Here is a 27405-nt window from a genome sequence, read left to right as displayed (position 1 = left end):
CCTTAAATTCAAAATGCCCATGGAAATAGAGTTTTATAATTTTATATATATATGTATATATGTATATATATATATATACACATATATATATGTATATATATATATATATACATATATATATAAATACTTGACAGATAAAAGCTACAGCAAAACCTTTTACACTGACTTTTTTGTGATAGAAGCTCATTTTATCAATCTTTTGCCTTACTCCACAGAATAATTGAAGTGGACACAGTCATAATGGAAAAAAGATTCTCTTGGATTCCAGTTTGTCATGTTAAAAGCCTAGGAAAATTGTACTCCATTGTATCAGGGTCACCCAAATATTCTCATTTTCAGAATATTTGAAACTTCAATGGCTTCCAGATACCTGTAGAATACAGTTTGGCATTCTTACCATGACATACAGGGCTTCATGATTTGGTTCTGACCTACTACTTTCACAGACTCATTTCCAACCAGGTTCTAACCCGCCCCCCCCACCTGCCCATTATGGTCCTGATAAATTGACCTGCTCTCTGCTCCCCAGATTCACCATGACCTTCATGCTTCTCTAATTAGCCAGGTGATGATTCCTCTCACGCAAATGGTTATCCCACCTACTTCCATGTCAAGGAAGTAGGTCAAGACTTCATCTTCCTTGAGAAGTTTTTTCTTGACTCCTAGGCAGAACCAATGTCCCTTTCTTGTTTGCATCCATGGAACTTTGTGCTTGTCTCTGTAATAAAACTTAGTATCTCATAATGCAATTAGTTTTGTTAGTGCCTGTCTATTCCACCAAAATGCAAATATCTTCAGGATAGATGCAAGGTCAATATTTGTTTCTGTCCTAGTTTCTTGTCTTTACTCTGATCAATGTATTCACATTTATATGAATAGATGAATGAATGACCTGCCTCTTTCCTAAGGGTTGCATTACACAGGGGACAACAACAGAGAAATATTTGTATGCTAAAACTGAGGAACCTCACTAAACATTCTTCTGGGATCGCTTTTGTGATCCTAAGAATGGAGGTGACACTAATCTCTGCTGATAAAACAGAGTTTTAATTGAATTATTTTTCCTTTGTGACCATAAAAATCTTTGTATTTTTCTTCATTCCAAAATTATTGTCAGTGGTAAAAGTCAATGAAACGTGTGTGTGTCTTGTCTTAGCAACTTCATCAATGTGGCAATTCACATGTGAGTATTTCAAAAGATGATTAAGAGTAAATTGCAAGTGGTCAAGGCACACTGGGCTGCATAATTCCTAAACTGATTGTACAGCACCTAACATTACACACCAGACAATAGGTTTGCTGTGCTCTGATAACAGTAATGGTGCTCACTGATATTTTTCCTTCCAGGAAACTGAGATAATGAAAGAAATCATGCAAAATGGACCAGTTCAAGGTAAGCTTGGATGAAATATGGTTGTGTCTTATTTATTCCTTTAATAAACAACAGTATTACATTTTAGCTCCTGTATAAAGAGATTAATAAGTGATAGAAATTTTTTACTTTTAGATTATTCTTAAGGATTCAGTAGTTGTAAGACAAAGGTAATTATAGGAGATACACTCACCTAATAACCTAATTAGCTGACCTTTTATTTGAAGAAAATAGACTCATTCATAAATTGAATTCTTAAACATATGTTAATGATACATTGGATGAAATTCTGCTAAGTGTATCCAAAGTGATCATAGGTCCAAAAGACATTCGAACAGGAAATACTAACTGATAGAGTTCATTTAATTGTTTACTTATATTTAGGACTCATATATAGTGTTAGAAATTTTCTCACTTCGGTTTAAATGGATTAGGTGATGGATTGAAAAAAAAAATCAAAGTTTAGCAGTAGAAACAAAGCGGACACTACTTTTTCTATAAACTCAAAAGAAATCAAATAAGCCAGTATAATTTTTGTGTTTTATAACATGCATTCCATTTTGATCAATTTTGTATATGTGTTATGTATAGTAAACTAACAGTAAATAAGGAAATAATATACTGACTTTCTGTACATTGATTTTGATGTGAAGATATTATTTCTGATACATAGTTCCCTCTGCTTACCTATTTGATTTGATTTTGCACCAATGGCATGAATAAAAATAGGTTCACAGTGTATATTTTCTATGCTAAACATTGCCTTGAAATGCTTGAAAAACAAAACCAGTGAGGCCTAAAATAGAAATTCAGGGTGTGAATACTGAAAGGCCCATAATATATTCTCAATGCAGTGGAATTGATAAATAAATAAATTAAAGAATTTAGTTAAACATAACAAAATTAAATTGAAAACATCTGATATATACCCAAGGAACTATTGGCCAAAACGTATTTTTGTTTTTCTGAATGCTGGCCTAATTAGTATTGGTTCAACATTTGCAGGAACCACAGATTTTAAAACTGTGCTGGAAGGATTTTTATTGATCTTTATCATCACTTAACATTTATTGGGAAACCAAAGCTTACTCTAATCATGCCCTGAATTTAACTTTTAAAATCCTGGGACGATACACAAAACGTGAAACAAATAAAGAGAAATTTTTTTCCTACTTACAGTTGTGTAATTTTTGAAGGCTGGTAAAATAGCAGGGGAATTCATGTGTAACTTAAATATATACTTCGTTAAGTGGAGTTTGTGTGACAAATTTGAAGGAACACAGGCATTTGAAGTCAAGGCTGAATTTGAAATTCCACTTTTGACGTTTGCAACTTAAATGACTTTGGTCAAGTTATTTAAACCTCTCTGAATCTACAATCACTATATTACTGTTTCAAGTTTCTCTCTCTCTCTTTCTTTTAATCAGTCAGAAGAAACTTGCATCATAATGATTTAAAATTGAGAACACCTTAGGTTTATTTTATGGTCAAATATATAAGTGTTCATGAATTTTACATAATGAATCAAAAATAAAGAAATAAAATTTGTAAATAAAAAAGTTGAAATTCAGATTATTCAACATCTATGTAACAAATGTTTGTTGAGAACCTTCCTCCCACCAGCCTGAGCCAGGAGCATGAGATAGAGCTCACCATCCTACCCTCAGGTGTGTCATAATTCTGTGTAATAAGTTTGCTGCTATTCTCCAAAAGTATAATTGCACTACAGTAATTTATGTACTTATATGTTGATGGGTTCATCAAGTCTATTTTGGTGTCAGAAACTCAAGGAAGGATCCATCTTCAAGTTAATTATCATGGTGTCTCACTCATGTTTCTTTCGTTGACAGTGGTATTTTTCCGCATTGAAGAGTATATTTTATTTGCAGTGCTTAGAATTGAGAAAATCTAATGGAGTCAATGATTCTATGGAAGAGAAAACCACTAGCAATGTTTCACACTTTTATAAATGCTGGTTGCCTCATCTTGCTGTCAATGCAACATGGTTGTCTACATATTGTTGCCTGGGCTAATGTACAGGGCTTTCTCCCACTTGGTACAAAAGAATGTAAAAGGCAATAGAATTCTGAATAAATAATACTGTGTGCATTCTTCTGAAATCTATAGAATTAAAATTAAGTTTATGTGCTGGAAAGAGAACAAAAGAAAAGATCTGCATAGAATACAGTTATATAAATTCTTGAAATCCTATGGGAAGGTGTTTTAAAGTAAATATAGAAGATTTAACCTCTTTTGAGAATATTTAGACAGCAACAGAAAAGGCATGAAACATTAAAAAATGAAATAAAAAAGTGGAATCAAAAGTAATATTTGACTTTGGAAGAGAAGCTTCATTTTAGGATCTATCAAAAATTGTTTCTTATTTTACTAAAAATGCACATCAAACTAAGACAAGCATTGTGAACAGTTATCAAGGTATACTTAACTAGCCCAACTAAAAATATTTTCAATTCAGGTCTTCAAAAGGAGAAGTTTAAAGTGTTCACCCTGAATTGCCCAAGCCCTTCAATAAAACAGCACACAATACAGAAAAGAAATAGTCTAGGTGAGGGAAGGAAGGAGAGTTTTATAAAGTATAAGCTCTTCCTTTCTAAACAATACACTATTGGCTTAGTTCTTCACAGCTGGAAGGATACAACCTTGTCAGAGTATTCTTTTGACAAGGGTTTGCTTTTTATTAAAACTCACCAAGGAAAGTTTTGTATTGGCTTCAAAGGATGAAGGACAATTACTTTAAACCTTGTTTGCTAGGTTCACCCTTTGCTGCTAGCTTAATTGGAATTTAAAGAGATTTGTGGAAAAGCCCAAGAAGCCCAAGAAATAGTGATCATCAGTCAAGTGTAGTGGGCTTCCTGCAAGGTCTCAGTTCCTGGTAATTGTGCTTCTGCTAATTAAAAATAGATTGTGGGTGGTTCAAGATGGCAGAGTAGAAGGACGAGCTCCCACTCCCTCTTGCGAGAACACCAGAATCACAACTAACTGCCAGACAGTCATCTACAGGAAGACACTGGAACTCACAGAAAAGATACCCCACATCCAAAGACAAAGAAGAAGACACAATGAGATGGTAGGAGGGGTGCAATCACAATAAAATCAAATCCCATAACTGCTGGGTGAGTGACTCATGAACTGGAGAACACTTATATCACAGAAGTCCACCCACTTGAGTGAAGGTTCTGAGCCCCACGTCAGGCTTCCCAACCTGGGGGTCCAGAAACAGGAGGAGGAATTCCTACAGAATCAGACTTTGAAGGCTAGCGGGATTTGATTGCAGGACTTTGACAGGACTGGGGGAAACAGAGACTCTACTGTTGGAGGACACACATAAAGTAGTGTATGCATCGGGACCCAGGGAAAGGAGCAGTGACCCCAGGGGAGACTGAACCAGACCTACCTGCTAGTGTTGGAGGGTCTCCTGCAGAGGCAGGGGTGGCTCTGTCTCACTGTGAGGGCAAGGACAATGGCAACAGAAGTTCTGGGAACTCCTTGGCATGAACCCTCACAGTGTCTGCCATTAGCCCCACAAAAAAGCCCAGGTAGGCTCCAGTATTGGGTTGCCTCAAGCCAAACAACCAACAGGGAGGGAAACCAGCCCCACCCATCAGCAGTCAAGTGGATTAAAGCTTTACTAAGCTCTGCCCAACGAGAAACAGCCAGGTCTACCCACCACCAGTCCCTCCCATCAGGAAACATTCACAATCCTCTTAGATAGCCTCATCCAACAGAGGGCAGACAGCAGAAGCAAGAAGAACTACAATCCTGCAGCCTGTGGAGCAAAAACCACATTCAAAGAAAGATGACAAGATGTAAAGGCAGAGGGCTATGTACCAGATGAAGGAACAATATAAAACCCCAGAAAAGCAACTAAATGAATTGGAGAAAGCAATCTTCCAGCAAAAGAATTCAGAATAATGATAGTGCAGATGATCCAGGACCTCAGAAAAAGAATGGAGGCAAAGATCGAGAAATAACTGAGGCAGAAGAACGGTTAAGTGACCTGGAAGACAGAATGGATGAATTCACTGCTGTGGAACAGAATAAAGAAAAACGAATGAAAAGAAATGAAGACAGCCTAAGAGACCTCTGGGACAACATTAAACACAACAACCTTCGAATTATAGGGGTCCCAGAAGGAGAAGAGAGAGAGAAAGCACCCAAGAAAATATTTGAAGAGATTAGAGTCGAAAATTTCCCTAACATGGGAAAGGAAAGAGCCACCCAAGTCTGGGAAGTGCAGAGAGTCCCATGCAGGATAAACTCAAGGAGAAACATGGGGAGACACATAGTAATCAAATTGGCAAAAATTAAAGACAAAGAAAAATTATTGAAAGCATCATGGGAAAAACAACAAATAACATACAAGGGAACTCCCATAATGTTAGCAGCTGATTTCTCAGCAGAAACTCTACAAATCAGAAGGGAGTGGCATGATATACGTAAAGTGATGAAAGGGAAGAACTTACAACCACGATTACTCTACCCGGCAAGGAACTCATTCGGATTCAATGGAGAAATCAAAAGCTTTACACACAAGAAAAACTAAGAGAATTCAGCACCATCAAACCAGCTCTACAACAAATGCTAAAGGAACTTCTCTAAGTGGGAAACACAACAGGAGAAAAGGATCTACAAAAACAAACCCAAAACAGTTAAAAAAATGGTAATAGGAACATACATATTGATAATTACCTTAAACGTGAATGGGTTAAATGCTCCATCCAATAGACACAAGCTTGCTGAATGGATACAAAAACAAGATCCATATATATGCTGTCTACAAGAGACCCACTTTACACTTAGGGACATGTACAGACTGAAAGTGAGGGGATGGAAAAATATATTCCATGTAAATGGAAATCAAAAGAAAGCTGGAGTAGCAATTCTCATATCAGACAAATAGACTTTAAAATAAAGAATGTTACAAGAGACAATGAAGGACACTACATAATGATCAAGGGATCAATCCAAGAAGAAGATATAAAAATTATAAATATATATGCACCCAACATAGGAGCACCTCAATAAATAAGGTAACTGCTAACAGATATAAAAGAGGAAATCAACAGTAACACAATAATGGTGGGGAGCTTTAACACCTCACTCACACCAATGGACAGATCATCCAAACAGCCAAACCAGCTCTACAACAAACACTAAAGGAACTTCTCTAAGTGGGAAACACAAGAGGAGAAAAGGATCTACAAAAACAAACCCAAAACAGTTAAAAAAATGGTAATAGGAACATACATATTGATAATTACCTTAAACGTGAATGGGTTAAATGCTCCATCCAATAGACACAAGAATAGATCACATCTTGGGTCACAAATCAAGCCCCAGTAAATTTAAGAAAATGGAAATCATATCAAGCATCTTTTACGACCACAATGCTATGAGATTAGAAATCAATTACAGGGGAAAAAGTGTAAAAAACACAAACACATGGAGGCTAAACAATAAGTTACTAAATAACCAAGAGATCACTGAAGAAACCAAAGAAGAAATCGAAAAATACCTAGAGAAAAATGACAATGAAAACATGACAATAGAAAACTTTTGGGATGCAGCAAAAGCAGTTCTAAAAGGGAAGTTATAGCTATACAAGCCTACCTCAAGAAACAAGAAAAATCTCAAATAAACAATCTAAACTTACACCTAAAGGAACTAGAGAAAGAAGAATAAACCAAACCCAAAGTTAGCAGAAGGAAAGGAATCGTAAAGATCAGAGCAGAAATAAATGAAATAAAAACAACAAAAACAATAGCAAAGATCAATAAAACTAAAAGGTGGTTCTTTGAGAAGATAAACAAAATTGATAAACCATTAGCCTGACTCATCAAGAAAATGAGGGAGAGGATTCAAATCAATACAATTAGAAATGAAAAAGAAGAAGTTACAACAGACACCGCAGAAATACAAAGCATTCTAAGAGACTACTACAAGCAACTCTATGCCAATAAAATGGACAACCTGGAAGAAATGGCCAAATTCTAGAAAGGTGTAACCTTCCAAGACTGAACCAGGAAGAAATAGAAAATACGAACAGACCAATCACAAGAAATGAAATTGAAACTGTGATTAAAAATCTTCCAACAAACAAAAGTTCAGGACCAGATGGCTTCAAAGGTTAATTCTATCAAACATTTAGAGAAGAGCTAACACCCATCCTCCTCAAACTCTTCCAAAAAATTGCAGAGGAAGGAACACTCCCAAACTTATTCTATGAGGCTGCCATCACCCTGATACCAAAACCAGACAAAGATACTCTAAAAAAAGAAAATTACAGACCAATATCACTGATGAATACAGATGCAAAAATCCTCAACAAAATACTAGCAAACAGAAACCAACAACACATTAAAAGGATCATACACCATGATCAAGTGGGATTTATCCCAGGGATGCAAGGATTCTTCAATGTATGCAAATCAAGCAATGTGGTATGCATATTAACAAATTGAAGAATAAAAACCGTATGATCATCTCAGTAGATGCAGAAAAAGCTTGTGACAAAATTCAGCAACAATTTATGATAAAAACTCTCTAGAAAGTGGGCAGAGAGGAAACCTACCTCAACATAATAAAGGCCATATGAGACTAAATCACAGCAAACATCATTCTCAATGGTGAAAAACTGAAAACATTTCCTCTAAGATCAGGAACAAGACAAGGATGTCCACTCTCACCACTATTATTCAACATAGTTTTGGAAGTCCTAGCCACGGCAATCAGAGAAGAAAAGAAATGAAAGGAATACAAATTGGAAAAGAAGAAGTAAAGTGTCAGTTGCAGATGACATGATAGTATACATAGAGAATCCTAAAGATGCCACCAGAAAACTACCAGAACTAATCAATGAATTCGGTAGTTGCAGGATACAAAATTAATGCACAGAAATCTCTTTCATTCCTATATACTAATGATGAAAAATCTGAAAGAGAAATTAAGGAAACGCTCCCATTTACCATTGCAACAAAAGAATAAAATACATAGGAATAAAGCAACTAGGGAGACAAAATACCTGTATGCAGAAAACTATAAGACACTGCCTAAAGAATTTAAAGATGATACCAGCAGTGGAGAGATATACGATGCTCTTGGTTTGGAAGAATGAATATTGTGAAAATGACTATACTACCCAAAGCATCTACAGATTCAATGCAATCCCCATCAAATTACCAAAGGCATTTTTTTACAGAACTCGAACAGAAAATTTAAAATTTGTATGGAGACACAAAAGACCCCGAATAGCCAAAGCAGTCTTGAGGGAAAAAAGCAGAGCTGGAGGAATCAAACTCTCTGACTTTAGACTATAGTACAAAGCTACAGTAATCAAGACAATATGGTACTGGCACAAAAACAGAAATATAGATCAATGGAACAGGATAAAAAGCCCAGAGATAAACCCACACACCAAGGTCAACTAATCTATTACAAAGGAGGCAAAGATATACAATGGAGAAAAAACAGTCTCTTCAATAAGTGATGCTGGGAAAACTGGACAGCTACATGTAAAAGAATGAAATTAGAACACTCCTTAACACCATACACAAAAATAAACTCAAAATGGATTCGAGACCTAAATGTAAGACCAGGTACTATAAAACTCTTAGAGGAAAACATAGGAAGAACACTCTATGACATAAATCAAGATATTTTTTGATCCACCTCCTAGAGTAATGGAAATAAAAACAAAAATAAACAAATGGGACCTAATAAAACTTCAAAGATTTTGCACAGCAAAGGAAACCATAAACAAGATGAAAAGACAGCCCTCAGAATGGGGGAGAATATTTGCAAACGAATAAATGGACAAAGGATTAATCTCCAAATATATACACAGCTCATGCAGCTCAATATTTAAAAAACAAACAACCTAATCCAAAAATGGGCAGAAGACCTAAATAGACATTTTCTCCAAAGAAGACATAGAGATGGCCAAGAAGCACATGAAAAGCTCCTCAACATCACTAATTATTAGAGAAATGCAAATCAAAATTACAATGAAGTATCACCTCACACCAGTTATAAAGGGCATCATCGGAAAATCTACAAACAACAAATGCTGGAGAGGGTGTGGAGAAAAGGGAACCCTCTTGCACTGTTGGTGGGAATATAAATTGATAGAGCCACTATGGAGAACAGTATGGAGTTTCCTTAAAAAACTAAAAATAGAATTACTATATGACCCAGCACCAGAGAAAACCATAGTTCAAAAAGGCACATACACCTCAATGTTAATTGCAGCACTATTTACAATAGCCAGGTCATGGAAGCAACCTAAATGCACATCGACAGATGAATGGATAAAGAAAACGTTGTAAATATATAGAATGGAATATTACTCAATCATAAAAAGGAATGAAATTGGGTCATTTGTTGAGACGTGGATGGATCTAGAGACTGCCATACAAAGTGAAGTAAGTCAGAAAGATAAAAACAAATATCGTATATTAACGCATATATGTGGAACTTAGAAAAATGGTACAGATGAACTGGTTTGCAGGGCAGAAATTGAGACACAGATGTAGAGAACAAATGTATGGACACCAAGGCAGAAAGCGGTGGAGGGTTGGGTGTGTGTGATGAATTGGGCGATTGGGATTGAGATGTATACACTGATATGTATAAAATTGATGACTAATAAGAACCTGCTGTATAAAAATATAAATAAAGTAAAATTCAAAAATTAAAAATAAAATAAAATAAAATAAAAATAAAATGTATGCAATAGGAAAAAAAATGATGGTGAGGCGAGGAGTCAAGACGGTGGTGTGGGAAGATGCAGAGTTAGTGTCTCCTCATACCTAGGGCATCTGCTGGTCACTGGTTGGGGACTCTGACCCCCAGGGAGATGGGAGGAACTCCAAAATGAACCGGTAGGATGTAGGGGGACAATAGGAGGAGGAGAAGTAGAGGCCAGACAAGATCAGCATGCCTGAGGCCAGGGAGATCAGGAGAAGCAGGTGGGAGGGACTCTTTGGGAAGAGCAGGAGAGGAGTTCAGGGCGATCACCTGGCCCACTCGGGCAGTGAAGCCTGCTTAGTTCTGAAGCTGCTTTCCCCCCGCCCACCATCCAAAGCCCCATCCAGGCCTCTTGGGTCCTGGGGGCTTCGGAGGGAGGCTGGGGAGATCAGGAGAAGCAGGCGGGAGGGTCCCTCCCAGACCCCAGATCAGAGGAGCAGGAGAGGAGAGGAGGGCATTTGCCCTGACCTCTCAAGCCCAGAAAGCCTGCTAGCCTCCCAGGTCAGGTCCCCTCCCTCTGAGACTGGGCTGGGTAGCATGCCTGGCCCCCTTTTGTTCCTTGAGCCTAAACCCCACCTCACAGCCCCCAGGGCCTTTTCCAGCCCTGTGGGTCCTGAGCATTGGCCCTGCCCAATACCCAAACCTCACCCTTGATTAAGCCACACTCTCCAGAGCCAAGGCCTTTCTCCCCCCACCCTTTTTTGTTTTTCCATTCCCTCCTCCTCTCTTTTACTGTTGCAGTACTGATGTAACTTCCAGTTATTGATTCATCTATATTTTTATTTTAAAGTCTTTCAAAGATATCTGTTGTTTCCAAGTGTAATTTTATTTTTTACATTGTTATTTTTCTCTCTCTCTCTCTTTTTTTTTTTTTTTGCCACACCACACAGCTTGCAGGATCTTGACTTGCAAGCCTGTGATTGGGGAGAAGCTCCTGTGGTGGGAGCTCCGAGTCTGAACCACTGGACTAACAGAGAAACTCCGACCCCAGGGAATATTCATTGGAGAGAGGTCTCACAGAGCACCTCATCTCAGCACCAAGACCCAGCTCTACCCAAGAGCCTAGAAACTCCAGTGCTGGAAGCCTCAGACCAAACAGCCAGTAAGACAGGAACACAATCCCACTCATTAAAAAAAAAAAAAAAAATTAGATGGCAAAAAAATATGTCACAGATGAAGGAGCAAGGTAAAAACCTATAAATGAAGAGAAATAGGCAATCTACCTGAAAAGAATTCAAAGTAATGATAGTAGAGATGATCTAGAATCTCGGAAATAGAATGGAAGCATGGATTGAGAAAATACAAGAAATGCTTAACGAAGATCTAGAAGAACTAAAGAACAAACAAACAGAGATGAACAACACAATAACTGAAATGAAAAATACACTAGAAGGAATCAATAACAGAATAACGGAGGCAGAAGAACAAATAAGTGAGCTGGAAGACAAAATTGTGGAAATAACTGCTGAGGAGCAGAATAAAGTAAAAAGAATGAAAAAAATTGAAGACAAACTCAGAGACCTCTGGGACAACACTAAATACACTGACATTTGAATTATAAGGATCCCAGAAGAAGAAGAGAAAAAGAAAGGGTCTGAGAAAATATTTGAAGAGATTATACTGCAAAACTTCTTTAACATGGAAGATGAAATAGTCACCCAAGTCCAGGAAGCACACAGAGTTACATAAAGGACAAACCCTAGGGAAAACACAGCAAGACACACATTAATCAAAGTAACAAAAATTAAATTCCAAGAAAAAATATTAAAAGCAGCAGGGAAAAACAAAAAATAACATACAAAGGAATCCCCATAAAGATAACAGCTGATTTTTCAGTGGAAACTCTGCAGGCCAGAAGGGAGTGGCAAGATATACTTAAAGTGATAAAAGAGAAAAATCTACAACCAAGATTACTCTACCCAGCAAGGGTCTCCTTCAGATTCGATGGAGAAGTCAAAAGCTTTTCAGACAAACAAAAGCTAAGAGAATTCAGCACCACCAAACCAGCTTTACAACAAATGACAAAGAAACTTCTCTAAGCGGGAAAAACAAGAGAAGGAAAAGACCCACAAAAACAAACCCAAAACAATTAAGAAAATGGTAATAGAAACATACATATTGATAATAACCTTGAATGTAAATGGATTAAATGCCCCAACCAAAAGGCATAGACTGGCTGAAGGGATACAAAAACAAAACCCATATGTATGCTGTCTACAAGAGACCCACTGCAGACCTAGGGACACATACAGATTGAAAGTGAAGGGATGGAAAAAGACAATAATAGTAGGGGACATTAACACCCCACTTACACCAATGGACAGATCATCCAAACAGAAAATAAATAAGGAAACACAAGCTTTAAATGACACATTAGACCAGATAGAACTAATAGATATTTATAGAACATTCCACCCAAAAGTGACAGAATACACTTTCTTCTCAAGTGCACATGGAACATTTTCCAAGATAGATCACATCTTGGGTCAAAAATGAAGCCTCAGAAAATTTAAGAAAATTGAAATCATATCAAGCATCTTTTTTGACCACAACTTTATGAGATTGGAAATCAGTTGCAGGAAAAAACTGTAAAAAACACAAATACATGGAGGCTAAATAGTGCACTACTAAATAATCAGAGATCACTGAAGAAATCAAAGAAGAAATTTAAAAAATACATAGAAACAAATGACAACAAAAACATGATGACCCAAAACCTATGGGATGCAGCAAAAGCAGTTCTATGAGGGAAGTTTATAGCAATTCAATCTCACCTCAAGAAACAAGAAAAGTCACAAATAAACAATGTAACCCTACAATTAAAACAACTAGGGAAAGAAGAAAAAAGAAAACCCAAAGTCAATAGAAGGAAAGAATAAAAATCAGAGCAAAAATAAATGAAATAGAAATGAAGAAAACAATAGCAAAGATCAATAAAACTAAAATCTTGTTCTTTGAGAAGATAAACAAAATTGATAGACCCTTATCCAGACTCATTAAGAAAAAAAGGATACAAATCAATAAAATTAGAAATGAAAAAGGGGAAATCACTACTGACACTGTAGAAATACAAAGGATTATAAGAGACTACTATAAGCAAGTATATGCCAATAAAATGGACAACCATGGAGAAATGGACAAGTTCTTGGAAAGGTACAATTTTTCAAGACTGAACCAGGAAGAATTAGAAAATATAAACAGACCAATAACAGTAATGAAATTGAAACCATAATTTGAAATCTTTCAACAAACAAAAGCCCAGGACCAGATGGATTCACAGGCAAATTCTATCAAATATTTAGAGACGAGCTAACAATGACACTTCTCAAACTCTTCCAAAAAATTGCAGAGGGAGAAACACTCCCAAATTCATTCAATGAAGCCACCATCAGCCTGACACCAAAACCAGAAGAAGATATCACAAAAAAGAAAATTATAGACCAATATCACTGATGAATATAGATGCAAAAATCCTCAACAAAATACTAGCAAAGAGAATCCAACAGCATATTAAAAGGATCATACACCATGATCAAGTGGGATTTATCCCAGGGATGCAAGGATTCTTCAATATACAAAAGTCAATCAATGTGATACACCACATTAACAAATTAAGGAATAAAAACCATATGATCATCTCCATAGATGCAGAAAAAGTTTTGACAAAATTCAATACCATTTACAATAAAAACTCTCTAGAAAATGAGCATAGAGGGAACCTACCTCAACATAATAAAAGCCATATATGGCAAACCCACAGTGAGCATCATACTCAATGGTGAAAAACTGAAAGTATTTCCACTAGAATCAGGAACAAGACACAGATGTCCACTCTCGCCACTATTATTCAACATAGTTTTGGAAGTGTTAGCCACGGCAATCAGAGAAGAAAAAGAAATAAAAGGAATATAAATTGGAAAAGAGGAAGTAAAACTGTCACTGTTTGCTGATGACATGATACTACACAGAGAAAATCCTAAAGATGCCCCCAGAATACTACTAGAACTAATCAATGAATTTGGTAAGGTTGCAGGATACAAAATTAATGCACAGAAATCTCTGCCATTCCTACACACCAACAATGAAAAATCTGAAAGAGAAGTTAAGGAAACACTCCCATATACCATTGCAACAGAAAGAATAAAATACCTAGGAATAAACCTGCCTAAGGAGGTGAAAGACTTGCACTCAGAAAACTATAAAACACTGATGAAAGAAATCAAAGATGACATAAACAGATGGAGAAATATACCATGTTCTTGGATTGGAGGAATCAAAGGGTGAAAATGTGAAATCAAAGGGTGAAAATGACTATACTACCCAAAACAATCTACAGATTCAATGCAATCCCTATCAAACTACCAATGGCATTTTTCACAGAATTAGAATAAAAAATCCTACAATTCGTATGGAAACAGAAAAGACCCCGAATTGCCAAAGAAATCTTGAGAAAGAAAAACGGAGCTGGAGGAATCAGGCTCCCTGACTTCAAACTATACCACAAAGCTACAGTAATCAAGACAATATGGTACTGGCCCAAAAACAGAAATATAGATCAATGGTACAGGATAGACTGCCCAGAGATAAACCCACGCACATATGGACACCTGATTTATGACAAAGGAGGCAAGAACATACAATGGAGAAAAGACAGCCTCTTCAGTAAGTGGTGCTGGGAAAACTGGACAGCTACATGTAAAAGAATGAAATTAGAACACTACCTAGCACCATAAACAAAAATAAACTCCAAATGGATTAAAGACTTAAATGTAAGATCAGACACTAAAAAACTTTTAGAGGAAAACATAGGAAAAACACTCTGACATAAACCACAGCAAGATCTTTTTTGACCCACCTCCTAGAGTAATGGAAATAAAAACAAAAATAAACAAATGGAACTTAATTAAACTTAAAAGCTTTTGCACAGCAAAGGAAACTATAAACAAGACAACCCTCAGAATGGGAGAAAATATTTGCAAACGAGGCAAGTGACAAAGGATTAATCTCCAAAATATACAAACAGCTCATGGAGCTCAATATCAAAAAACCAAACAATCCAGTTAAAAAGTGGGCAGAAGACTTACATAGACATTTCACCAAGGAAGACATACAGATGTCCATGAGGCACATGAAAAGGTGTTCAACATCACTAATTATTAGAGAAATGCAAATCAAAACTACAATGAGGTATCATCTCATACCAGTCAGAATGGCCATTATCAAAAAAGCTAGAATGAATAAATGCTAGAATGAGTGTGGTGAAAAGGGAACCCTCCTACACTGTTGGTGGGAATGTAAGTTGATACAACTACTATGGTAAACAGTATGGAGGTTCCTTAAAAAACTAAAAATAGAACTACCATATGACAAGCAATCTCACTGCTGGGTATATACCCTGAGAAAACCATAATTCAAAAGGAGACATGGGGGCTTCCCTGGTGGCACAGTGGTTGAGAATCCGCCTGCTGATGCAGGGGACACGGGTTCGTGTCCTGGTCTGGGAAGATCCACATGCTGCGGAGTGGCTGGGCCCATGAGCCATGGCCACTGAACCTGTGCGTCCAGAGCCTGTGCTCTGCAACGGGAGAGGCCACAACAGTGAGAGGCCTGCGTACCACAAAAAAAAAAAAAAAAAAAAGGAGACATGCACCACAATGTTCATTACAGCACTATTTACAATTGCCAAGACATGGAGCCAACCTAGATGTCCGTCAACAGATGAAGAAGATGTGGCACATATATACAAAGGAATATTACTCAGCCATAAAAAGAAATGAAATTGAGTTATTTGTAGTGAGGTGGATGGACCTAGAGTCTGTCATACAAAGTGAAGTAAGTCAGAAAGAGAAAAACGAATACCGTACAGTAATGCATATACATGGAATCTAAAAAAAAGAAAATGGTACTGATGAACCTAGTTGTAGGACAGGGACAAAGAGGTAGACATAGAGAATGGACTTGATGACATGGAGTGGGAGGGCAAAGCTGCAGTGAAGTGAGAGTAGCATCGACATATACAGACTACCGAATATAAAATAGTTGGCTGGTGTGAAGTAGCAGCATAGCACAGGGAGATCAGCTCAGTGCTTTGCCATGACTTAGAGGGGTGGGATAGGGAGGACGGGAGCCAGGGTCAGGAGGGAGGGCATATGGAGACATGTGTATGTATATGGCTGATTCACTTTTTTGTGCAACAGAAACTAACATGGTATTGTGAAGCTATTATACTCCAATAAAGATCTATTAAAAAAATAGATGGCATTCTAAATGTATAATGTGACCTTAAGTAATATTCTAAGTAGCTAAAAGTTATTTTTATAAGACAACAAGAAAATATTGCAGCCAATTAAGTAGGAAAGAAAATTAGGCTGAATTGCAAAATTCCTTCTTAAATTCTACCCCTGGCAATTTTCTCATTGACTGTTCTGTGAGAATTTCTGGAAGTGTTTAAAGATAATGGTTTAAAACTGTGTCATTTATCCTGTTGTGTTGTATTTTAGCCATAATGCAAGTCCATGAGGATTTCTTCAATTATAAGACAGGGATATATAGACATGTTCCCAGCACAAATGAAGAATCAGAAAAATATCGAAAGCTTCGTACACATGCAGTCAAACTCACTGGGTGAGTCACTTTCTTAAAAATCTTCATTGAATGCTTTTGGAAAATAAAACTGAAAATAAGAGTATGTAGTGTGCATTTAGGTGCTGGAATTCCTCTTGGTATGAGAGATTCTCATACAAATTAAAAATTATAAAAGCATTGACATTAGTTAGTCAGTATTTTAAAGTCTGGTGAAAAAGTAACTCAATATTTTGGGAAAGGTAATTCTGTCTCTCACTTACTTGGGAATCCATCTTAAGAATCTGTTCTATGGGCAAGGGACATTGATTATTGGAATAGATTCTGCATATGGAATAATCGAGGAAAGGGTACAAAACCACGGTGTATCAGGATTTGGGGAGAAGGTTTTGGATGGAATAACAAATGGTAGAGATTAAGCAAGAAGAGGGGTTAGGGTCACCTATCATTCAATGTAAGATTATTTTTTATATTTATGTGAGAATTGTAGAAATGAAATTTATCAAATTTGTGAGTCAAATACATTCAGCTCTGCAAGAGCAAGAAAGAGGTTCAAAATTTGGTTGCATTTCAAGAGTAAGTCATCTCACAAATAGACCCTACTCAGAGAGTGTGGTCCTTGGGGACCACTTTTTCAATCTCATTCTGACTCTGCCCAGTCTCCAAGCTCTTTCTCATGTCTCATTCCACTTCAGATGAAATGCTTACTGTCCCACTCTTCAGGTGATGATCTCAAAATTTTTCCTTTTATCTTGAATCACCAATAATGTGACTTTGTGCTCTTACCTTGCATTGTATTTCACCAAAGAAATTCAAGCAATCAGAAAACAGCTTCCAGCATCACACACTCTTCCCATAAGTACTCCTCCCTTTCTTCCCACTTTTCACGGAGTTGAACCTTCTCTGATCCTATCTAAACCCCTCTTGCTATAGTGTAGACCTCAACCTCTCTCCATATTCAAGAATATTCAGAGTCAATTTTCCCGTTTTCTTCTCTGTAATCAGTTTTATTTTTCCCACCATACAAATGTGCCATTATTTCTCAGATATTATGAAAAACAAACAAAACAACAAAAAAACTTTCTCTCATCTTCACTTCCTCTACATTCCATTTATGTTCTTTCCATACAGTAAATTCTTAGTGAGACTCGTCTGTACTCACTTTATTCACTTCTTCTCTGCCCATTTTTTCTTAAACCTCTCCAATCACTTTTTTTACTTCCTTCCTCCTCTTCACAACAATATCTGGGTCAAGGTTCTCAGCGACGTCCCCATTGTTATATTCATCTGTCAGAATTCAGACCTACCCGTCCCCTCCTTCTGGATTTTCCTTACTGCCATGACTTTTCAAGGTTCTTTGCTCTTCTTTTTCCTTTTTCTGTACTTCCATACTTCATGTTGGAGAGCCCCAGACTGAGGTCTTAGTCCCTTCTCCCCTCACTTATTCCCTGGTGAAGTCATCGGTCTCTGAGCTCATCCTGGCTTTGAGTCCCGTCGAACCCTGACACTGGCTGAATTTATATCTCCAGCCCAGATCTGATCCTGACCTCCAGACTCATCCATTCCACGGCCTCCTGGACACCTCCACCTGGGTACCTAATGGATGGCTCACATTCAGTGCTTCCAAAATGGTACCCCTGATCTCTCCCCTTACACTTGCTACACAGCATCTACCGTCTCCTTCTTAGCTGATGACCATACCATCCTTCCAAGTGCGCTCACTGGAAACCTTAGAATCATCCTCTATTCTCCTTGCCACTCACTCTTAAGATGTTGGAAACTCCGTTGGTTCTTTTAACTTATATCCAGAATTCAACCACTTTTCACCATCTAAATTATCTCCACCCTTGTCTGAACCACCATTACCCATCATTTTGTACATGGGTTACTGGAGCAGCTTCTAACAGCTCCTCTTGCATTTAAGTTTGCCCTGGACAGTCTATTCTCAACAGAGAAATCAGTGTGTTCTTTTAGAGCATTAATCAGATTTCATCACTCTTTTGCTCAGAACCCTACAATAGAATGTTAGAAAGTGATCTGATCTTAATTTCTGTTCACCTGTACCTTGTTCTTCCTGATCTCCTGCTCCATTATATTTCAGTCACCCACACCCAGAGTCTTTCCCTGTGCCTACACTGCTCCTTTATCTGATTCTTTAGTGTCTGTGTCTCCATCTAGTCTTTGCACAGATCTCATCTTCTCAGCGTGGCATCCCTGACTGTCCTCTTTAATACTGCCACCTGCCCTCTGCTTCAGCACCTCTGATCCCCCTCACCTGATCTATTTAAAATTGTTTCCATAACAATGATCACTTTCTAACATACTAATTTAATTAGCTTTTGATGATTGTGTATTGTCTGTCTCCCTTACTAGAACAAAGGTCTGTGAGAGCAGGTGTCTATCTTATTGGCTGAAGTAGCCAAAGCATACAATGCTGGTCCTTCATACACCTCATGCTTTTTCTAGTCAAATAATGAATTTGTTTTAGCATACTCTATACTAGTTCTAGCCTGATACTCATCTTTCAATGAGACAGCTGCTCAGCTTCGATTGGTTTGTAATTCTTAGACCCAAGCTCATCTGATCAACTCTGCCCCTATTTCTCAGCCAGAGAGTTTTGTGGGACTCACAATAAATGCCCTCCAGCGGTCTTTGCTGCCATGTGCTACCCTTTGCCTTTCCTTTTTGTTCCACCTTCATCTTTCAAACATTGCCCCTGGTGGCTTGGCCAGGACTTGGGCAACCCAGTGGGCTCCCAGTGTGACTTCTTCTTCAGCTAGCTGATCCCCCCAGGGTGGGATGGGGAGGGACTGACAGTCTGATCATCTAGCCTTGCTCATGGCCCTTGCTGTAAACAGCTTGAGGGAATAGTTCTGGATTGTCTCACATACTTTTAAAGGGAAAAAATTCCTATTCAGGTCTAGAGGAGGAGGGATAGGGTTGCGGTGAGTCTTGTTCTCAGAATCTACTTTTGCTCTGATACAGAACAAAATGCAGTTTTTTTTCCCATTATTCCTCAAAGTTGTTTTTTTGGGGGGGCGGTGGATTGTGGCTGCTTGCCTGGTTTACTAAAGATAGAAGGAAGGTACTACTGAGGTTTTAAAACTTGTTTTGTTTTATTTTGTTTTCCCCTTCTTAGCTGTTCAGTGACTTTTCAGGAAGGCAAATGGAATAAAAATGCCTTTATACTGCCACTGAAACTGGGAATTCAGTGCCACCTGAGTTCTGTTTCCCTTCAGTTTGAAAGTCATATTTCTTCTAAACCTCTCCTTCCTATGTATGTTTCATTATCAATTTTTGTTTTCTCTAGTAATATCCATGATTTGGAAAAAAATTTTCCCCCACACTTGGTGATTGAAATAATTTTTCCTATCATTCAGAGGACTCTGGAAATGGCAACATTGATGTGGTGCCTTCCTTGATTTATCAGAACTGATCCTTTATCATCTCTACCATGTATTTAAACATGCCAGTCATGTTTTCTTCATTCTACTTCTAAATTTATTCATTCTGAGGTTGAACAAGATATGAATGTGTTTCTATTTAATCACTCTGCACTGTTTGTATATTTTCCATGTACAGTGTGTCAGTTGCAGTAATGTGTTCACTTTTATAAACTCCTAGAAGATTGAGACATTTATAAATTTACCTCACATGTGTGACAATTAACAAGGTTAATTCTGCTAGTAGGCAAGCAACTTCTGGAGAATTGTTTATTTTTCAGAAATATTTTAGGTCCCCTAAGCATTGTTAAATGCCCTGGAGCAGTAGATTTTAATTCATTTCTCTATTAGTAATTCCTGATTTGGTAATTACTGTATTCAGAAAATTAATGCATCAGTGAATTAGAGAGGAATCAAATAGCCCAAGTAAGTTAATGTTCCTTATCGAAGAGCTTAATGTACTTCATAGAAGTACTTTACAAATTTATTGCAACAAATTCTATTTGCTGTCCATTCTGTTAAAGACAAAGCTATTAGCTTTAACTTACTTGAACAAATAAATTTAAACTTCTATTGAATGCTCATCACTGGGGAATACAAGGAGGATTAATACATAGTGCTGCTCTTAAGGAGTTTAGGGAATAAGGTAGAGACATTCACAACTGCTTCTGGCATATATTTCCATACATATAGGGCTTTACATATATAAAACACAGAATAGTGATAGGTAGATAAACATTTGTAATGCCTTTCTTTGTTCCTCATAATTTTAGTTCACTCCTCTCTCTTCTCTTTCCACAACCTCTGTCTACCCCCGTAATGGATACTGAAGTCATAAAAGCATTTAATTGAATTAAAAATGCCAGATGTTTTGAAACGGCATTATTTTATGCACCAATAATAAGAATAAAATATTACCAATTATACTAAACAACTCCATTGATTGTTAGATTGATTTCAATTTTCGAGATGCTAAAATGTGGGGGAAAAAGTGTCATATAATTAAAAAAATATGATATATAAGATTTTCATCGTGGCCAATGTTCCTTATGTTTTGGTTCTATTCCACATCTCTTTATACAATGCAGTTCATCTTGTGTCCCTGTCCACCAAAGGTTCTGAGCTTTCTTGAAACCCTCACTCGGAAGTTTATAAAGCAGTGCATTAAAACCATTTACCTTTGCATATGATTCCAGGAATCACCACTACGACTTAAATTTAAAAACAAAAACAAAAACTAGCAGTCAGACATTTTAGAAAATTAAGGGAAATAATGGGGATAAATCACTGTCAATCCTGCTTGTATGACAGAATTTTATTGAGGATAGAGTCTATCTTTACAGAAGATGACAATAAAATCATTTTAGGACATATTTTTGCCATCATTCAATAATGTTTTATGTGAAAGTTTATTTATTCAGCAAACATTTATTCAGTACCTCTATCTTCCAGATGTTGTTTTAGAAGCTAGGGATACATCAGTAAACAAAATAGACAAAGATCCTGGTCTTCATCAAATTTATATTCTACAAATTGATATATAGCTGTTAGGCAAATATAATTGTATTTTATAAAAGGCCAGAGTTTTGGTGCTAAAGTTTGGGTGTGTGTGTCTGGGGTCAACAATATCAAATTTTTAATGCATAAATATTGAGTAGTGACTCAGAGAGAGAGAAGACAAACAACTGGGAAATGGAGGCCAAAAGGAAAGTAAACATTAAAACAGTCTGAGAAGAACAGAGGAAATAATAACAAAAATGTTTTCAAGTAGATTGTGAATGAGAATTGCAGTTTTTTAAATTAAACCGAACACCCCAAAATAAATTTTAAATGTTGCAAGGTGATAGAAATTGGGCATGTTTCCAATAAATGACTGTGAAGACATTTATTTGGTTTGAGTAAATCATTAAGAATTCAAGTCAGAGATTTCTGTAAACTGTGATGCAAACCCATAATGTGACTTAAAATTGGGCACAGATAGAATGAATTATATATTTCTCTTTTCTACATATTCAACAAATATTAAAAGAAAACCCATGTTGTTCCTGTTGCTGTGCTGAGTAGTAGGCATGATGAGAAAAAAAAAAAGTCCTTGCCGTCACAGTGCAACTAGATATTAACCCAAAACACACAAAAATGTAAAGTTATGCCACATTTCATAAAGGCAGGGTAGAAAGTGGTAAGAGGATGTTTAATACTTGATCTAGGGACTTCCCTGGTGGAGCAGTGGGTAAGACTCTGCACTCCCAATGCAGGGGGCCCAGGTTTGATCCCTGGTCAGGGAACTAGATCCCACATGCATGTTGCAACTGAGTTCACATGCCACAACCAAGGAGCCCGTGTGCCACAACTAAGGAGCCGCCTAACGCAACTAAGACCTGGTGCAACCAAATAAATATAAGTAAATAAATAAAAGAAAAAAAGTACTTGATCTAGACTTGAGGATCCAACAATTGTCCTTGAGGAAGAAAAGTAAGATCTGAGATTTATAGATTATTTAGCAGCAGGCAAAGGGAGCAGCTTGTGTAAAGTCCCTGTGGTCAGAAGGATACAAAACACTATATGAATGCAAAGAATGCTGTGTTTGCTGAATCTTGGAAGGCAAGGACTTGTAGACCGGTTTACAGAATTTAGTCAAGGATGTTAAGTATTTCATTAAGGATCTTAAGAGCGAAAGGAAGTCACTGAAAAGATTTAAATAGGAAAGTGGCATGATCTTTGTATTTTTTAAAAGATTGCTTTAACTATAAAGAATGTGATATAAAAGGCAAATGGTGGTAATTCTAGTAAAAGACAACAGCCTGGACCTGGTAAGATAGTGAAAGAGTTGGGGAGATATGGGTAGATCAAGAAATATTTAAAGAGAAAAGCTGGAAGAAAGGATGTGGATTTGGAATTGAGGTGGACAACAAAGTGGGGAAGGCATTCACTACTGGGTCTGGTAATTTCAAGGTCTTTGAGATATAAAAATGCAGATAGATGTCTGAGAAGACAGGTAGATATACTGATCTCAAGGTCATAGTAGAGACAAGGGTTGAAGATGGATGGTACTGAACAGAATAAGAAAAAAAGAAAGACTGATTGAGGTTAACCCATGGGTAAATCCAGTATTTCATGACTGGCTAGAAAATGATGAGTCTACAAAAAGAAGGAGAGGCCAGTGAGGTTTTTTTTAATTTTTATTTATTTATTTTTAAATTTTATCTATCTATTTTTTTATACAGCAAGTTCTTATTAGTTATCTATTTTATACATATTAGTGTATATATGTCAATCCCAATCTCCCAATTCATCCCAAAAGTAGCTAGTGTAAGATTTTGAGAAAACTGGGAAACTGTAAGTTTGGGATCCAGAGTCTGTGACGACATTGGTCTTAGAGAAAGACTGAGTTACAAGTCTATTTTATCAGGAGAGAAGGAAGAGAGGAGGTTAAATGAAACTTTTAGCATTTAAGGTAGTGGTAGGTTGAGGAAAATTCCTATCAGATTGCTTGTTTTTTTTAATCTCCAGGAAGCCTGAGATAAGGTTATCTGTAGAGGGAAGAGGTGGTGGGAGGATACATGATCAGAAATTTGAGAATAGAGGTGGCTTGCAATCGTCCTCTGGATGTTTAGGTGAGGGAGTTACCCCAGGAACCTACCTACAGGAATTGCCTCGTGTTGCTAATGGTACCATTCTGCCCTCTTGTATGTGCTTTCTGCAGTTGTAGTCAGCCACTTGGGTGGATGCAAAGAGAAGTGGGTAGTTGAGTTCATCCAAGATGGATAGTTGTCCAGATGGGTGCAATGAGGAGTCAAGAAAACAAGGGGTTTAGGGTATGAGTATTGACCTAAGTGTTGCTAAGATGGCAAAAGCTTAATAAACCTGATGAAAAGAGAGGGTTGATGGATTCAAAGAAAATAGAAAAATCATTGGACTAGAGACCATGGTGATTCTAATCACCGTGATTTTTATGATTGTCTAACTTGTTTTCCTTACCTTTTAGATTTTTAATCTTTTTATTGTTTATGAGAGAAAAGTAATCATGTAATAATGAGGTAATATTTTACAGATTATGAATACAGTGGTAGAGAGTGACTAAGTCATAATTTTATATGTTAGTGACTAATTATCTTGTAGTATTCATTGTCTACTTTTAGATCCTAAATGTTTGATACCTGTCTATCTATCATCTATGTATCTATGTATCTATCATCTATCTATCCTCTATCTATCTATCCATTTAAAGATAGTTACCCCCAAGAGACTATAAAAATAATGCTTTGTCTTGTAATAACCTATGATGGAAGAGAATTTAAAAAAGAATATATATAAGTGGCCATTAACAGAGGAATGGATAAAGATGATGTGGTACATATACACAAAGGAATATTAGCCATAAAAAAGAACAAAATAATGTCATCTGCAGCAACAAATGAACCTAGAGATTGCCATACTGAGTGAAGTAAGTCAGACACAGACAAATATATGATAACGCTTATATGTGGAATCTAAAAAAAGGGTACAAATGAACTTATTTACAAAATAGAAGTAGAGTTACAAATGCAGAAAACAAACTTATGGTTACCAGAGGATGGGAGGGAGGGATAAATTGGGAGATTGGGACTGACATATACACACTACCATATATAAAATAGATAACTAATAAGAACCTGCTGTATATGTACAGCATTCTCTGTAATGGCCTATGTGGGAAAAGAATCTAAAAAAGAAAAAGAAGAGTGGGTATATGTATATGTATAACTGATTTACTTTGCTGTACACCTGAAACTAACACAACGAGGTAAATCAATATGCCAAAAAAATTTTAAAAAATATTTTAGGCTTGGAAAGGCATAAATTCCTGCTGCAAATAAACTCTGTCATTAGAACTCCAGAGAAGCCACAGATAATAAGTAAATGAATTAGACGTGGCCAAGTCCCAGTAAAACTTTATTTACAAAAATAAGTGGCCACTCTAGGCTCATAGTTTGTCAAAAACTGATACAAAATAAATCATAGCTCTTCTTAGTTACTAGTAAGTAGCATAAAATCAGGAAAATGACTTACAACTGTGAATATTGTGTTTTTTTTCATAAATATTCTCTGATTTTGTTTGCTTGTAGGTTTTTGATTTCTCTTGTTTGCTTTTGTTCTTCATGTATTGTAGTGAAAGAATGCTAAACAAAAAAATTAGAATGAGTTTCACATTCTGTTTTTTCTACTTATTAAATTTGTTTTGAATAACGTAAAAAAAGAATTTATATATATATGTGTGTAACTGAATCACTTTACTGTACTAACGCAACATTGTAAATCAACTATATTTCAATAAAAATTTTAAAAATAATGCTTCAGAGTTAAACTCCTCATATATTTTCCCCATATTGTCTAAACGTATAAACAGCAAGGACTCCAGGAGCATAACTCATTATTTAGTGAGATTATAAATTATTTAACATAGCTTTATTGGGGTCATCCCTTGTTTTTCCCCATTCATCTTTTTTTCTTTCTTCTTTTCTGAATAACCACTGAATGGTAAGCCTGAAATTTCATGCTATGTTATGTTTAACCCTTGGCAAATTGATAAGTTCTAAGCAGAAGTTTTAATTAGAGGTTTTTAATGCATGGTGAAGTCCAAGACAGTAGAATGAACCTTTCAACTACACTTATTTAGAAAATGAAAATAAATATGTGATAATTAGTATAGACAATGCAAAAACATTTAATTTGGGTCTTGGGGTGCACTGCTTTGAATAACACTAGCTGCTGCAATAAATAAACTCAAAATGTTTAATAATTCAAATATCTTAATAAAAGTTTATTTCTTATTCATATACTAGTTCAAGATGGGAGATCCTAGATTTGGGGTCGCTTTCTTCCATATGGTTTCAGGGACTCCAAGCTCTTTCTACCTTGTTGCTCTGCCATCTCTTAGGGTCACATGTTTTGATTTTATTCTGCCTCTGGAAAATGAAGAAGAGCATGAGGAGGGCTTCTTAAATTCACTTCTTTTAAAGGTTTGACTCAGAAATGGCGCTTACCAGTCCATTCACATTCATTTGGTTAAAACTCATTCACATGCCTCTACCCAGCTGCAAATGAGGCTGGGAAGTATAAAAGATTTGGCAGTGACATTATAACATGAGAACAAATAGAGCTATAATTTGGAGCAGAATTCCAAATTTGCATAAATTTTAAAGAAAAAAAAAAAACAGAGACACAAATTTGAGTTTGTGGAGAGCTGACTTGATCTGCATCTCCCAGGCCCTCTGTAATTGTGTTCAGTTTTTAGAGAATCTTCATTGGGAAATTCTAAGAATTACTGCTTTACAAGATTGAATCCATTAATAAATGCGTTTGGTACCAACTATATCCATAATCACTAAAGTAGTACTGTCACACAATCCTCCTGTTCAAAAAACCTTATAAGATAGGAATTATTATTCCATTTTACTAGAAATAAGAGACAGAGTGTTTTAGAAAACTTTTTAAGTTCTTCTGACTTCAAAATAGCTATTTTAACCATACTACATTTCTATATAAATATTATACACACACACACACACACACACACACACACACACATATATAGGAACAAGGAAGGTCCAGTGTCAAGATTCACTCAATGTTTATTTATCACCTAGGTTTTCTAAAGAAACTGCTATATTTTTTCTTTTAGTAAAAGTGTCCTTAGGGTAAAAATAAATATATCCTTTTTTTCCTATCTAAAAATTCTATTCTCACTTGCTTTGACCACACCTCTTTAATCTGTACATAAAGACGTTTGCCTAATTTTTCAATAAGAAACTTTTTTTTCGGTATGTAATATGTGTCAGTCATGTAGTGTGCTAGACATTAAGAATACCAATAGCAAAAATATCCTGCTCCTGTTTTCAACCAAGTGGGAGAGAGAGATAGAAAGGGCAAGAGAGAGAGAGAGAGAAGGGAGGCAGAGAAGGAGACAGAGCGGGAGAGGAGCAAACAGTGCTGATGCACAATATCTTAAGCGTGGAGATGGAAATAGGATAGGAATTTAAATTGAGTAGTGAGGGTGTGAGTCATATAGAAAGGCACGTAACTCCAATTCTGGGGCCAGAGAAGACTTGTGAGAAGAGGTAGCACCTGCTGTGGAGGTGAGTAAAGCAGGTAGGAATTATTTAAGGTACATGGCAAGAGAAGAGCATGTCCCGGGAAAAGAGAGCAGCAAATGGACAATCTCACAGTGAGAGAGAATATGACTTACTTAAGAAATTGGAAAGG

At 36.6% G+C, this 27405-nt stretch overlaps 1 protein-coding gene across 1 annotated transcript in view; it reads left to right on the top strand.

Moving 5' to 3' along the window:
- Window positions 1–27405, top strand: part of TINAG (tubulointerstitial nephritis antigen) — an 87757-nt gene that overhangs the window by 33480 nt on the left and 26872 nt on the right. The window contains exons 8-9 of the mRNA XM_024122048.2: window positions 1348–1393; window positions 16639–16762. Coding sequence (XP_023977816.1) covers window positions 1348–1393; window positions 16639–16762 — 170 coding nt within the window. The remainder of the gene's footprint in view (window positions 1–1347; window positions 1394–16638; window positions 16763–27405) is intronic.

Source organism: Physeter macrocephalus, chromosome 18, assembly GCF_002837175.3.
Source record: "Physeter macrocephalus isolate SW-GA chromosome 18, ASM283717v5, whole genome shotgun sequence".
Lineage (NCBI taxonomy): Eukaryota > Metazoa > Chordata > Mammalia > Artiodactyla > Physeteridae > Physeter > Physeter macrocephalus.
The sequence above is the reverse complement of the archived record's forward strand: the minus strand, read 5'-3'. Positions and strand labels throughout refer to the sequence as shown.